Below are 17,037 nucleotides of genomic sequence, written 5' to 3'. Positions count from 1 at the left end.
GGGAGGGTCCACTCAGAAGCTCGACCGGGAGGGTCGACTCAGGAACGAGTGCGACGGGAGGGTCCACTCAGAAGCTCGACCGGGAGGGTCGACTCAGGAACGAGTGCGACCAGAGCGGGTCCACTCAGGAGTGCGACCAGAGAGTCGACTCAGGAGCGAGGGCGACCAGCGGGTCGACCCAGGAGCGAGCTCGACCGGGAGGGTCGACTCAGGAGCGAGCTGCGACCAGCGGGTCGGCTCGACTCATCTTCAGCTCGTCAATCTCTGCTGCCGCCGGAGATCTCCGCTGCCGCCGGTGGTGAGCGTCGCGACTTGGCGACGATCCAGCGCTGCACGCTACGAGCGAGTTGTGGGCGCCACCTACCGACCGGGTTCCGAACTGCGACAGCGTATCAACAGCCATCCGAGCCAATTCACCACGGTGACAGGGGAGCGCCTGATACGTATGACGCGCACCGCCCCCTCACCACACGACCACCAGGCGTCTGTTTGACATAAAGAATCGACTCCGAACACTGACTATTCAAGACAACTCTTACCACTCAAACACACTCGAACCCATAAGTCATCCGTGGCTGGGAAGGCATCACAACGAGACCGAGTGGTGGCCATCCGTCGTATAAGAGTATTCTTAATTTTTATCTTTAATATTTAGTGGGCTGTACTCTTAATCGCATAAATTCCCAACAGATCCATCAATACGAACTGATTCTTGGCACCTCCTTCCGCCGAGCCACGCTCACGTGGGGAGTGGTGGCCCACCGGATCCTTATCAGGTGATCTGGTCCCCAATTAGTAAACTTGGTATAAGATAACGATCTTCGGAAAAGGAGCACCGTCGCAGGCCCTTACTCCGAGCCGTTCTGCTGTCAGATAACCTGCCGATGTATCTGTTGAGATTGGTGCCTTTAAGAATAGTAACTGTTTTGATTGTGTTTTTTTTTTATCGCCGTATAATCTTTCAAGTATCCTTCAGTCATAATCGCCGCACGTACTCGCATCCTCTACAGAATATTCAACTGTCCCGTGACCCAAGGTGTTAACAACGTGATAAGGGTTGCGTATGATCAATAAGGAGTGCGGTACTGCGTGAACAATATTGAGTATAATCATTCATTAACGTTAAGGTTTTCTTAGCATAGTATTTGCATGTTTTAACGACTCTCTCTCTCACTAACAACCATCGCGTTATGCGGGATCCATGTGCAGTTGTCAAAGTGAAATCAGACAATCGTTGATGATACTGTATTGATGCCGTATTGACGTTCCGGGATTGAGAGTTCGCATACTATATCATAGTTAAGGTTGAATTAGTAATAAATTGATCAATACAGAAGTGGTTGTGTGATTCTTTCCTGAAATCTATGCATAAGATCTGCTTCTGCGTTGAGATTTGAACTTGGTGACCTTAATAAACACACTAATACATACTCAGTAAATGTTAAAGCGATAACGGGGTGAACCGGGGTCTGGTTATCATAACGACTTGCGTTATCATAATTACACCCACTCGCATAATTAATACGATTACCTCTCGAATTGGCATAATTAAAATGTGCGTAATTACATAATTAACATATTTCCGGATAATTACACATTTGGCCAAATTTCATTTAATTATTATTATTTCCACTGAATATTCATAACCCACATATACAACATAATAATTTCACCCACGCACGCATACAACATAACAAATTTTCATACCCAACATATACAACATAATGGGGGCTCGTCTTCCGGGATCTCTCGCAGACAGTTTATGCATGAATTCAGGAACGAATCACTGATGTGTTAATCAAAGTGTTGTGAACTAACGTTGCCTTGTGATTGTAAACGGGGGTATACAAACAAAACGCGCTCTGAAGGGAAATACCAGAGTAGCAGAGTATAACAAAGACAGCTGGGCTGAGATTATTTGCTCGAGTTGAACTGACGCATCCTGTGATACAATTGTTTATATGTGCTCTGAAAGGGAATTCTAGAGTAACTCACGACGCACATGAGATGTTAGAATTAAGATACACTCTTAAGTCTATTAACCACACTACATAATAGAGATGGCACAGGATCCACAACATTCTGAGTTTGACACACCAACGCATAACACTGATACAGAGTGGACCTCTGAGGAGGAGATGGAATCTATGGAAAAACAATATCGGGAATTTGTGTTAAAACGTACTGGACGGACTGCTAGCCAGCAGACGGAGCAGAGAGATATATGGGAGGGGAGCCATACAGAAGATGTTAAGGCCCATAGAAGGAAACTACTTAAGGACGTGATGAAATGTGGCAAAGCCAAACGTGACGTAAAAATTGCAGAAATAGCGAGGGTAGACTCGTATCTCATCGCACAGACAGACAGAGAAAGATTATGGAATGAGGAAAAATTTGAAAGGGAGAGACAAGAGAAACTGTCCTTAATGGTGCAGGTAGAGCGTCTGCACGCCCTCGTGAGAGAGAAAGAATCCGCACTAAATGCACCAGTGAAACACCCAGACGTTGATACACAGGACACATACGGGAGTAACAATTTACCACACTCCGAGCCACGGGGACGTAGCCCAGGGCCAGATCCCACAATGAGTGTGGCTACTATGCAAAGCAATTTTGATAAAGTAACACCCTCGCAAATCGAGGAGAGAGAAGAGGAAATAATAATACAAACGGGAAAACATGAGGCCGACCACCCCAACGTTAGAGAGAGACAAATAATTAACCCTAAGTCATCAGGATACACTGTAATGATAGAGCGGGAAAGGGCGGAGCTGGTGCAAGACGGGAAACATGACATAAACAGAACACCAGGCAGACGCACGCTACGCAAGTATGACCGACATGATGCAGATGACAGAGACAGCTCACCAGAGAAACGCACCTCGCACAAACACGACCAACACGACACACGTAACAAGAGCTCACCAGAGAGACGCACATCACACAAGCAGGAGCCATGGGATAAGCAGAAATCACCGAGCCAAGTTGACCCACGTAACAGGTGCAAAAGGCACTACAAAAGTTATGTTAAGCAGAGCCATCGTGATGGTGACGGCTCATCTGACACTGACTTCTCTGACAATGACCAACACGACACGGATAACAGGAGCTCACCAGAGAGACGCACATCACACAAGCATGAGCCATGGGATAAGCAGAAATCACCGAGCCAAGTTGACCCACGTAACAGGTGCAAAAGGCACTACAAAAGTTATGTTAAGCAGAGCCACCGTGATGGTGACGGCTCATCTAACACTGACTCCTCTGACAATGACCAACACGACATGGGTACCAGAGAGAGCTCACCAGAGGGACGCATGACATGTAAAAATCACCCACGCAAAACCACCCGCACCAAAAATCCCAGAGACAGGAATCCCGATAACCATGAAGCACGAGACAAACATAAATTCAACACCTCACCTAGCAGGCACCACACACGTAGTAGGCAGCATGAAGGTCGAGGACAAAAACACTCACCACATAGACACCGCTCAAGGAGATCACGCACACCAACCCACAAGCACGAATCACAAGACCCACATAAGGAAAACAAGAGACACAAGCAACGGGACAGATACGAATCCTCGGACAGAGGGAGATCACGACACAGACACGGGACACATGACAACAGTGATAGTGGAGACAAGGGTAGCTCAAGGGAGCACTCCTCAGGAACCGACACCACTGATGACGAACAACACACTTTTAACAGTAAGACACTAAAACTAATGGACAAAGCACTCGTGAGAATTCCCTATTTCGATCCACATAACAAAAACAGGGATATCCACACTCACATAACTACAGTAGAACAGGAGGCTAAGATCCGGGGTCTGGGTAAATCAGCAGAAAAGGCATGTTTATTATCAAGGAGCCTACATGAACCCGCCAGACCATGGGTAGCCTCCCTGCCAAATAGGGTGAAGAGTGACTTTAAACAATTGAGCCGAGCAGTAGTTAAGAGATTTGGGGAATACTCCACACTATCCGAGGGATTGAACGCGGCAAAGTTGATGACCCAGCGTGTAGACGAAGACCCACGAGATTATCTCCTGCGCCTTAAGAAAGCATATTACGCAGGGGACGTGGACAATGCCCAGGGAGATAAGACAGTCTTAAAAGTGATGTTCTTCCAATCATTGAGACCTGAAATAGTGAGAATAGTAGGAATGATGTTGGACCCCGAGACTGCCTCCCTACGCCAGATTGAAAGCAAGGCCCACACGGCCTGGGTGAACGGACGGAAAACCACTGGCATAGCCAAAACCCACATCGTCACCAGAGATAAAGAATGCCTCGATCTGGAGGGAAGCGAATCTCCAAGGAATAATATTAGCGCCACACGGGGTGAACATGAATTCCCCCAGGAGAGGGCGCCTAACCCAATAGAATCAACACCCGTCCACAACACGCTGAATAACGTTCCACGTGAGAGGAGGAACGAGGCCAGAGGAACATGGCACCCACAGCCGCCACCACCATGGAATGCAGAAGAGGGCGGAGGCTGGAATTATGGAGGAGGAGGAGAGAGTGACGGGCCATACCTACACCGCGGAGGCCGACACCCACCAAACCAGTTACCATATCGTCCCCCACTGCCGCCTCCACTAGCAATGGAGCATAGACCACCGTTAGCTAACAGGAATCGATATGCTCACCACATTAGGATGGAAAAAGAGCTCCTAGGGAGTATGAAGACTCCCATGCAAGTAGCGAAGGGAAGAATACCAACTATACCCACACAAGAGGAGGACACACCCAGAGCAAAGGTAGCCCAAGTGAACGTAGGGAAGACAAGAAGCCTCGAAGCAATCACCGAAGTGGTACCAGAGGGAAAAGGGTACCATCTGGGGGAATTGATTCCCGTAGGACCAGTCGGACGAGTCCACGTGGAAGTAATACTGCAAGACACCCTGACCAGCCAGGGCCTTTGTGATACTGGAGCAGAAATATCCATGATATCCAGAGAATTATTTGACGAACTCCAGACTGCCCTCCAGAGGAAGAATGAAACACTACAAATGATGCCAAGTAAACTTACCTACTCAGGATGTGAAGGGACCCACATGCGACCATTGGGCAAAGTTATGACGAAGTTGACGTTCAACAAAATCAACATGAACCATCCACTATATGTCGTACAATACCCAGGTAAAGAACTGATTTTTGGGATCGAACTACTGAATCGCCTGAAACCCATTGTGAACCTTGAATCCCGACAAATTTGGGCACAGTCAATGCCGGAGAAACAAAGGGACTCAGAAGATGAAGACGTTATGAGAGACTCCACGGGAATCCAAGTGATAACACAAGAGCTCGACGACCTATCAACGACAATCAGGAACGAAGACAAGCTCCCCGCAGGAATTCGAATCACTCAGCTAATGACTAACAGACTGAGAGAAGTCCGAAAGGAAGCCGACTTAGAGTCAGTATCACCGAAAGACCGTCCCCTCATGGAGTATATACCGCCCCCTGGAGGCCAAACCGACGAACTGCAAACTGATGAAGGAGAACCCAAGGGCAAGAGCGTATTACCCTCGGATGAAGCCAAGGCAACTCAACCGATAGTAACGCAAAAGGAACTTTCAATTGAGCCGCCCGAAACCACGAAGGCCCTAGATCCAAACCAAGAGGGAAGAGTCCTTACAATAGAAGAACAAATAGAACAACAAATTGAAGCAGCAGACGCCCTCGAGAGGGAGGAGAAGTCAAAGCTCGCGACACCAGCGAAACTCACAGACGTTGAGCCACAAAATAAATATGGAAGTAACATCAAATCACTCTCTTGGGTACGTGGACAGAGTCCAGGGATTGATCGCACAAAAGTTAAAGTAAAATCGCCAGGACATGGTACACTAAGGGCAGAGGCAAAAACTGAAGGGAAATGGCAACACGAGCGACACGGCACTGGGCGCGCACACAGAAAATGCACACCACTTAAACACAGGAGACACAGCACAGACCAAAGTGACAGATTGCCTGATGATAACTTGTTTGATGATGACGCTGTCAGCAATCAACTTTCGGAATACCTGTTCACCAGTAAAACCCTTAAGTTGATGGACAAGGCTCTAGTCAGAATTCCCGATTTTGACCCCCACAATAAGACTATGGATATCCACACACATATCGCGACAGTGGAAGAGGAGGCAATGATTAGAGGGCTGAGGAGACGGGATGAAAAAGCGAGTTTGTTGAAACGGACCTTACATAAAGAATCTATTCCATGGGTAAAGTCACTACCACACAAGGTTAGAAATGATTTTAAACAATTGAGCCTGGCAGTGATTCGGAAGTTTGGAGAATATTCGACACTCACTGAGGGGTTTTATGCTGTAAAATCGATGACCCAGGGCATGGACCAAGATCCACGTGACTACCTCGTCCAATTTAAAAGAGCGTATTACGCAGGCGATGTGAATCAATACCACGAAGGGGATAAAATGTTCAAAATAATGTTTTTTGAATCCTTGAGCCCAGAGATTACAGAAAGGGTGAGAATGGTTTTGAATCCAGAAACCGCATCCTTACGCCGCATAGAGAGCAAGGCGTACATGGCATGGTTATACAGAGCTAAGAATCATAATTCGGATCCAGAACACAGGGAGAGGGATGAGGAACCCAGCCTCTCAGAGAGGAATAAAAATCACCGAGCAGTCCCACCATGCAGAGAGCAGCAGAAACGCACGCACACATGGCAAAATAACCCAGAGAGAGGTTGGCACGAGAATGAGAGCGGCACAAAGCCGAACATTCAGGAGAATCGCAGGAGGGGGAGGTTCAGAATAGAACCATACCAACACCCCATGCCCCGACATGCGCAAGGTCAAGATTACCCACAGGGATGGCGAAGTAACAATCCAGGAAAAATTTGGCACCCAAATGGGAAAAACACTGGGCCAAGGGTGCAGGAGAATCGTAGGAGGGGGAGGTTCAGAAGCAGAACCATATCAACACCCCATCCCACGACACACGCAAGGTTCAAATTACGCACAGAGATGGGAAGATAACCACCTAGCGGGAAGGTGTTACACATACCGCGGAGGTATGGATGCGAACATTCACGAGAATCGCAGGATGGGAGGTCAAACACAATCGATACAATTCCGACCAATTCCTCCACCGGCTATACCAGGAGGGAATAGAGGAATAACACAGAATACGGTCCAAATACGTGATGAACCATCCACAGTGATTGAGAGCGGGCAGCCCATACGCGCCACACCCGCCGAGGTGTTAAACCCGGCGCTCAATGTGAAATACAGGCAGGCTGCAAGTGACAGGGCGGGCAAAAACGTGGACAGTGCTCCCGTAAATGACGCGCGGATCGAATACAAGGACAGGGTTGCATTGAAGCGTGATCGGACAGTACAAAAACAGACAGCAGGGACACGCCCTGAGGAGCGCAGGCATGAGCCTTTGAATGGAAAATATCCAAGGGAAACCAAAAATTATGTGGATCGGAGTGCTAAAATGGAGACGAATGTCCATGACGTATCGGGAATGGTGTTGAAATCCAACACACTAGTAAAAACAAAGAGGGCAACATTACGAGGGACAGAATTAAATCGACACACGGACTCGGCAAATGTGCATGTAATCGCAGAGAGAGCGAATGCCTCGAACCAAGGGTCAAAGTGGGTCGGGTGCGCGAATTCTGGTTATGTGCAGCACAATTTTTCACCACACACTCCCACGACACAGAGAGTGAGAGAAGAAACTACAAAAACGAACCCCGAAAACCGTGATCGAATTATCGAAGTGATAAGTGGTGAACGAGGCAACATGAGGAAAGTAACGCATAAATGCGTTCGAAACCGCTACCTAGCGTTTCCCAGGATTTAACAAAAACAAAAATGAATATTCGTCGGAGTCATGATGTATCAGAACCGATGTAACGCAATATCGATGTTTAACGCTTGTTTAATTTTCTTTGCTCAATTCAAAATAACCATGTTAAGTTGTGACACGTACGCGCGCGTTGTAAGGAATAGCAGCAAAACTTGAGGACAATCGATGGTTCATGATGGAAGAAGGGTATACATTTTTTTAAAAATAACCCGTGGCCATTTGACCACTGGTCATTTTTAAAAGGGCGGAATGTTGTATACTAACCCTTCTTCCATAATTGAGATTAATAATATTTGATGATTTTTATATATTATCTTTTTACTTGTTTTTTTAATGAGTGAAACACACCAAGCGCAGCAAACTGCAAAACACCAGGTGTTGTTAAGTAATGAACCGGAGGAGGGCTAGGATGGCAGAATTTACAACGTTGCTTCAAGGGAAGATAAGGCCTGATGAACGGGCACATGTCACCCGTGCAGGCGGCAGAGACAGTGGGAGTGTCAGCCAGACATAGTTAAGGCAAAAGCCCAATCATCCTGCATGGTTTTAAAGTAACGTCAAAATTCGAAATTCAACAACAGAGTAGGCTAAATTATCGATCCTCGCGCTCGCTCAAACTGGAGACCAGGCTGCGAGCTACATCAATGAACCATTGCCCATTTGCTAATCCAATACTGAATGTTAATATTACTGAAGTCAAAACGAATTCTATGACCTCAGCACATGGGCAAATAATAGGGCAGTGTCGACTCAAAGGCAATGGAAGAAAACAGAGGCGCCTTTGTCTAAATCACAACCACAGAAAGCCAGGAATCATCACTGATTGTGTGTTCAGGAATTCCGAGCTAGTTAGAACACGTGCACAGGGGGGGAGCTGATGTAAACAACCCTGCGCGTCTGGATGTGAGGGGGCCTTTGACCTGAAAGTAAGAATAACACTCCCAGAGCAGAAGGTTGGATGACCACAGTGAGACGAGAATAAGAGTGGTGTATATCTCTCAAGGAGGCAGACCCAGCTGAACAACAAGGCTGCGGGGTCACCAGAAGTTCGCATTCGCCTAGTTAAGACAAAAAGCTCAATTATTCTGTATTGCTATTAAAGTAACGTTAAAGTCGGAATTTAACAACAGGGTAGGCTAAAGTTATCGATATTCACACCCACTCCAATTAAACCAGGCCACAAGTTACGCCTACTGAACCATCACCATTATTAAGTCAATATGAAATGTTATTTCCATACTTCAATACTTTCTATACAATTCGACCCGAAGCATATGACAATCAGAACCTTCCTAAGTCAAAATTGAATCGCACCCAGACAGGAGCGAATAGTCAATATAAGGTTGAAGAGGGAAGGAAATCAAGAGCACGGCGAACTGCAAACGTAAGCAAAAAGCCGGGAACAACACCAGCCCAGCAACAGCGAGTGGGGCTTCGACAGGCCATAAAGTAGAATAATAACTCCCGGGGTCAGGGGACACAAGAAGAAGCAGGCAGACAAAAACCAGAACTGACTCCAAGGTTCAACCGCCCTCACCTACTCAGGGGTGACGGAAATTAATGAGGCCTTGAATTAACGGCAGGCAACAACAACGGCGAGCAGAGATAGGGTGGGGCAAAGACTGCGGGCTATGGAATGCAACTTCGTGTCAGTAAAGCCCTGACAAACAAGTTAAGTTAAAGACATCACAATACATAATATCGCACATAACATCAATGTTAACGCTATTCACCGTAAACTATATTCCGCTTATATAACCATCCAGGCACCAAGGAATACGAATTCCTAGGATCAAGAAACTTACCCCTTAACCTAAGATATCGGAAATAAATTAATAGTAATAAGTATATGCATGAAAAGACAAAAGTAAAACTTATGGAAAAGCCAGGATAACGGGATGAATCACCACCAGGTCGAATATAAATACATAATAAAAAAAAAAACAATGTTAAACCCAGGGTCGGAGAGAAAGGGAGATCCCGGCCGTCTTTGTATCCCCGCAGCGCGGGATAGGAGTGTGTGTACGCTCGGGGAAACACCTACACTTGGGTCGGGAACCACGATGGGAAACGACAGACCTTAGGTTACATACAGAATCATAACTGTGAAATAGTAAGGGACAAATGTTAACTTAAAACTTTTAACCATTTCTTTGTGCGCCGGGTCGGAGAGAGTGTTGCCCCTCCCTCCAGGTTGTGCAACACGAACAAAGACGCCTATGAGACGATTTGTAACGTCTGTGTTTTGGGTTCATGAAGAAGGCCAGACAAGAGATAAATTGCACCCAGACAGAGAGACGACTTCGAGACAATTTGTAACATCTGGTTGTTTGCTCGTGGGTTTTATGGAGGGAGTTGACAACGGAATATACCGTCAGTGATGCACACAAGGACATACGGACACACACATGGACACACCTGCCTACGGACAGATCCTGACACAGCAAAAATCGGAAGCCCCGCCTTGTGGGCGGGATCCAGGGGGATTTTTCAGCATAAAGGAACGGATCCTGAACATTGGAAACCAGTGCGACGGGAGGGTCCACTCAGAAGCTCGACCGGGAGGGTCGACTCAGGAACGAGTGCGACGGGAGGGTCCACTCAGAAGCTCGACCGGGAGGGTCGACTCAGGAACGAGTGCGACCAGAGCGGGTCCACTCAGGAGTGCGACCAGAGAGTCGACTCAGGAGCGAGGGCGACCAGCGGGTCGACCCAGGAGCGAGCTCGACCGGGAGGGTCGACTCAGGAGCGAGCTGCGACCAGCGGGTCGGCTCGACTCATCTTCAGCTCGTCAATCTCTGCTGCCGCCGGAGATCTCCGCTGCCGCCGGTGGTGAGCGTCGCGACTTGGCGACGATCCAGCGCTGCACGCTACGAGCGAGTTGTGGGCGCCACCTACCGACCGGGTTCCGAACTGCGACAGCGTATCAACAGCCATCCGAGCCAATTCACCACGGTGACAGGGGAGCGCCTGATACGTATGACGCGCACCGCCCCCTCACCACACGACCACCAGGCGTCTGTTTGACATAAAGAATCGACTCCGAACACTGACTATTCAAGACAACTCTTACCACTCAAACACTCGAACCCATAAGTCATCCGTGGCTGGGAAGGCATCACAACGAGACCGAGTGGTGGCCATCCGTCGTATAAGAGTATTCTTAATTTTTATCTTTAATATTTAGTGGGCTGTACTCTTAATCGCATAAATTCCCAACAGATCCATCAATACGAACTGATTCTTGGCACCTCCTTCCGCCGAGCCACGCTCACGTGGGGAGTGGTGGCCCACCGGATCCTTATCAGGTGATCTGGTCCCCAATTAGTAAACTTGGTATAAGATAACGATCTTCGGAAAAGGAGCACCGTCGCAGGCCCTTACTCCGAGCCGTTCTGCTGTCAGATAACCTGCCGATGTATCTGTTGAGATTGGTGCCTTTAAGAATAGTAACTGTTTTGATTGTGTTTTTTTTTTATCGCCGTATAATCTTTCAAGTATCCTTCAGTCATAATCGCCGCACGTACTCGCATCCTCTACAGAATATTCAACTGTCCCGTGACCCAAGGTGTTAACAACGTGATAAGGGTTGCGTATGATCAATAAGGAGTGCGGTACTGCGTGAACAATATTGAGTATAATCATTCATTAACGTTAAGGTTTTCTTAGCATAGTATTTGCATGTTTTAACGACTCTCTCTCTCACTAACAACCATCGCGTTATGCGGGATCCATGTGCAGTTGTCAAAGTGAAATCAGACAATCGTTGATGATACTGTATTGATGCCGTATTGACGTTCCGGGATTGAGAGTTCGCATACTATATCATAGTTAAGGTTGAATTAGTAATAAATTGATCAATACAGAAGTGGTTGTGTGATTCTTTCCTGAAATCTATGCATAAGATCTGCTTCTGCGTTGAGATTTGAACTTGGTGACCTTAATAAACACACTAATACATACTCAGTAAATGTTAAAGCGATAACGGGGTGAACCGGGGTCTGGTTATCATAACGACTTGCGTTATCATAATTACACCCACTCGCATAATTAATACGATTACCTCTCGAATTGGCATAATTAAAATGTGCGTAATTACATAAATTAACATATTTCCGGGTAATTACACATTTGGCCAAATTTCATTTAATTATTATTATTTCCACTGAATATTCATAACCCACATATACAACATAATAATTTCACCCACGCACGCATACAACATAACAAATTTTCATACCCAACATATACAACATTTGATCTGACTGGAATTCACCATCACAGTTTCCTGCTACGATGATTTTTGCCAGCAACAATTGTCCTAAAATATTCCTCGTGTATCGTCGCCTTTTCATTTGAACTGAGATTTCATTGAAGCATCTTGCGGACATCTTACGATGCGCGTATAATGAGGAGACGATGCTTCATTATCGGCTTTCATGATCGCTGTCATTTGTCATTATTCTAAGTCATCGTGTTATTTACCATCGCCGGTCAAAAGCCTGACTTGCCACCTGGATTGAGTTACTTTAATGACAGCTTTGCATGCATATTCAGTGACAACTTCAGTTAAAGCTTTTGGTTGTTCTTACCGATGCATAGGTGTCGGCAAGGGTGCTGTGATGGTGATGTCGACCTTTTTAATCAAATGATTTGCTTTTTTTTAAACAGATGATTGCCAACTTTCCTGAAGAGTCGTGTTTTGTGATCAGCACACTGAAAGGTAAGGATGGTCTAATCAGCATTTATTGGTAAGCTTTACAGTCTTGTATTATTTAATAAATGGTGTGTGCGTGGTCACGTATGGGGTTGTAACCGTGTATCTAGTCAAGTCACTTCTTAAGCTCGTGATAGATGCATCAAAAGTTATGTGTACTAGTTGGATGCATTTTAATTTCTATCGTGTGTCAAGAGTAAGAGATGCTGCCGTCGTGTCAGAGTTGGTGCACTGAACTTGCAGTCCTTAGGTCGCTGGTTCATTCTCCTGGCACCGACGGTTGAAACAATAGGGAACATTTCTTATAAACCACCTGCCTTTGTCTCTACCCATCAGTATAAATTGGTGCAACCACATTTTATTGGCGGTTTGTGTGTGGTAAAGTGGGTACGACCGCCTCTTTCAAAATACCATTTCAGACAGGCTCTCTAGCTCTCTCTAGTGGAGGTCTTTTCACCAGCATTGCTTTGAGCAAAGCAATTTTTCAATCAGTTGGACGAAATTCTACAGCCTCAGGAAATGCATGTGCGTTGCATGAACACACTCATAGCTGCGGAGGTGGCTTCCTGTTGCGTCTCTCCACAGCTGAAAACAATGAAGGCTACCACATCGTGTTGAAGTGAGGAGGCGCTGCTGCAGCATGAGGAAGAGGAGGAGGTGGTGGGGCAGGTGGGGGGACTTCCTGACACATGGCTGCGAGACAAGAGAAGCAACCATTGTCCTGCAGTGACGAGTTTCGTAGCATTCAGTCCCGTACTCACCCTGAAGAGAGAGAGAGATCCGTCCATGCGTACACTTAGCGCGTGAAGCCGTGAAAGGCGCGCACTGCCGCGAGAGGACAAACAGAATCATTCCACAGTGGAGAAGGCCAAGCCTCTGATGTGTCCAAGCTTGCGCCGGTCTTCCTTGGAAGCGCGCTTGGCCTTTCCCCTTGCAGAGAGCTCCAGAGTGCTATGCAGTGCAGTGACACCTTGCAAGCCAGGATAAACTGGAAGTTCAGAACCCAACGACTCGTGTAGGGGTGGATAGGAGATCAGGGTTAGGCGGGGGAACGGAGGAAGGGGAGGGTGAGGAGGTAAGGAGGGGGCTATACATCGGAAAGAATGTTTGGATGTTTTATTTTTACGCCTTCTGCCACATTTCAGCCTATTTCCTTGGTCACCTTGGTTGGTAAGCATAGTGATACAATGGGGGCATTTGGAGGAATACAAGATCAATGGCTATGATTATGTTGGGGCACATGTCGGACTTGTAATTTCAAGTCTTCCCTTTGCTAATATTATGTCTCACTGTTCACTCTTTGTGCATACACCTCGAGAGAGAGTGTGGGAAGATACCCGAGGCCTTTTTAAAATTCTGCACAACCTTCAATGTGTTGCCACAATGATGGTTATTGTTCTGGTATTCCACATCATCAGTGCCTTAATTATGTCATTTTGCTTAAACCGCAACACATTTAGGGGAATCAGGAGTATTCTTTTAAACCCACGTTAGTGGCTACACTATCGTCACAAAATACTGTTTAAATGCACTATCTTTTGTAACATTCCAGACTTTTGCCCAGTCTGACTGATGGTTAAGCTTGTGTACTGTGGGTACATTTGTTTATTCTAGAGGGTTTAAAATACCGAAAAGAGCCCTTAAAAACACCTGTACCTTGCATCTTGATTTCATGCACAACCACGACAAACCCTGTGTACTTGACGTAACAGCCCCTTTGTTTTCAAGTTATGAGTGCAAGTCTGGTGTGCAAATAAATGCAGGCATGTTTTACTCGATTTCCAGCCTCCTCCTTTAGCATGATGAGAATTTGATCTCCAACGTCGACATGTTCAACCATAGGTGGTCACGTTGCTGATCACACCAAGGGTTCGACGAGATGGAAGTGCAGTGGCCTTGTTCCGGCATCGTTACTGTCGACGAGCAGTGCCGATATACAAACTAGAGATGCAAAACGAGACCGTTGCTTGGCGTGTTAAAGGTATCTTTTATGCATCCCGGTACGTTCTGTAACTCGACCAAGTTGATGCTGGGCTGCAGGAATGGGGATTCTCCTAGATGGAATATGACTTGACATGCCAAGGGACGTGGTGACGCATGCCGGCAACCCATAACTTTGGAGATGTATGGTGGGTCCTGGAGAAGTCTTGTGGATCCTTGAGATGTCTGGTGGGTCCTGGAGATGTCTGGTGGATCCTTGATATGTCTGGTGGGTCCTGGAGATGAATGGTGGGTCCTGGAGATGTATGGTGGGTCCTGGAGATGTATGGTGGGTCCTGGAGATGTATGGTGGGTCCTGGAGATGTATGGTGGGTCCTGGAGAAGTTATGAAACTGCTAAATGCACTGCACTTGTAGGTGGTCAGAAGATGGCAGCACAAGTGGGTTCTCAATCTGTGGAGCATTCAGACACCACGTGACTGGGTGATGGAGGGTGAAGCATTATAAGGCTTCATATCTCTCATTGAATGCAATTTTATTTAGGATTAGGGGTTTTTTTTTGTAACTTTTTTTACCAAGAAGTCACGTAACAAGTCTTTAGAATGTTACATGCTGAATGGTTCCTTCAGATGTGCGTTAGACGTACCATTACCCTGGGATTGTTCACAACATCATGGTGGAACCCCCCAGGGGAAAACAAAAAGAGTGGTGTTGAGTGAGAGAACAAGGGGGGAGGGGAAAGAGAAGCGTTCCATGAAGGATAAACGACGCGCGTTTATCTGCCCTATCGTCGACTCCAGCAAAAGTCAGAATCCCCATTCTGTAAGAATACAAGGACGAAATGGGAGTGGAAATGAAAGGGGAAACCAAAATGTGATGATAGTCCTTTGAGCCTTGAGGATTGCATTTGAGACGGAAGAATTGCCTCGTCCGTGGGACTGCTTGAATGTGCGCCGTGCCTCTGAGCAGCAATTAACGCGAGCCAGGCCAGCGAGAGTGACGGTGGCAACTGCCCCGTCGCCTTTGTCGACCGCACGGCTGTTGCTCTTTTTGGGAATGCTGAGTAAGCAAGCCACAGGCGCTTTAGTCTTGCGGTTGAATCGACAGCTGTTACGGATTATGAACTCTTGGTATTTGAGTGTCGAAGCCGTTCAACCCCCCCCCCCCGCCGATGAGGCTCGGAGAGCTGAATTGAGTTCAAAATAACTCGCAAACAAACACTGCTATACTTTAGTTTTTTATGTAGTTTATACTTTAGTTTTCTACGTGTTGTTGAGTAACTGCAGCTACATATCATTAACATTCCTTTCCTTTGTTACTGCTAATCCCTGCACCCCCCTTGGTTGCTGCTGATCCTGCATAATGCATGGGCATAATATGACTTTGACACCCCCCCGCCCAACGCCTACGCATTTTCCATGAATATGCTAAATCCCTCTTCACATGCACATTCTTTTTGTTAAGGCGCTCTTCAACCCCCAATGCAGCTTATATATAAGCTCCTAGTTTGGTAGTGTCTCATTCTTCACCTGAAGACGGCTGCTTGCGTTGTAGCCGAAACGTCGTGAGAATTGTTTTATTATGTTTTATTTTTATTATTTTATTACTTCCCTTCTACGTGACTTTACCGAAAGAAACAAGAAGATGAATCCCTGCAGTCACGAAAGCTTTAAATCGAAATTCAAACACTGCTTGTGAAAGACCCAACGCTGAAGATCCTTGGGTTTAATCTTCCACGAAGCTCACGGTCCACCCTGAACCGCATCCACACGCACGCACCGTGGCAGATGCGGATACCTGATGCACAAATGGAAACATTTTAAAACTCTCCAATGTGCGACTGTGGTCATCCAGAACGGACCATGCAAAACATAAAACGACGCAAGGCCCAATCCACAAATACGGAGACATCACGGCGAGACACACCGCTACTCCTCCTGACACATTCATCTGGCTTGATCACCTGACTGTGAATGATGGTTGTTGTTGTTCTGCATCTGCTGCAGTCCGTACGAAAGAAGGGAGTGTCGAAGCTGTGACCTTTAAACCATCGACTTCACAGTTTACATCAGAATGTTGTAGATGTGGAATATTGTAGATGTGAAATATTGTAGATGTGGAAGCACGGGCCAGGCACTACACTTGAGAACCCGGTTTAAACCGCGCGCCGATTCAAGTGTCGGCTAACTTGCGTGATAAAAAATGGTCCGCAATGTGTAAAACTTCGAGGTGGGAGTTGGCATGTGGTCAGGATCTGCCTTCGTTTATTGTCAATGACAAGTCAGGTGACTAAGCTCCACAAGAGGGCGTGTGTATTTTGATTATGGCCAGCACAGACATCGCCACACACCATTGCTAACATCATGGGTGCTACGTTGTCATCGGGAATTGCAAACCAAAATGCATTATTGCACTGTGCTATGCTCCAACGTCTGTGCTGCCCGCCTTCAGCAGCGGGCACTGACCAGCGTGGCCACGTGTGGTCAGATAACCACGACAAAGGGGACGACATGTCCACGTGGG

The 17,037-nt window shown here is 46.7% G+C and overlaps 1 protein-coding gene across 1 annotated transcript in view; it reads left to right on the top strand.

Annotated features, from left to right (window-relative positions):
• Positions 1–14,352, top strand: part of LOC133345958 (transcription factor CP2-like) — a 34,746-nt gene extending 20,394 nt beyond the window's left edge. Inside the window, exons 14-15 of the mRNA XM_061557112.1 lie at positions 12,529–12,580; positions 13,160–14,352. Of these exons, the coding sequence (XP_061413096.1) occupies positions 12,529–12,580; positions 13,160–13,197 (90 nt within the window). The 3' untranslated portion in view covers positions 13,198–14,352. The remainder of the gene's footprint in view (positions 1–12,528; positions 12,581–13,159) is intronic.
• Positions 14,353–17,037: the final 2,685 nt, after the last annotated feature.

This window comes from Lethenteron reissneri, chromosome 23 (genome assembly GCF_015708825.2).
Source record: "Lethenteron reissneri isolate LAM-NWPU_2019-01 chromosome 23, ASM1570882v1, whole genome shotgun sequence".
Lineage (NCBI taxonomy): Eukaryota > Metazoa > Chordata > Hyperoartia > Petromyzontiformes > Petromyzontidae > Lethenteron > Lethenteron reissneri.
The sequence above is the reverse complement of the archived record's forward strand: the minus strand, read 5'-3'. Positions and strand labels throughout refer to the sequence as shown.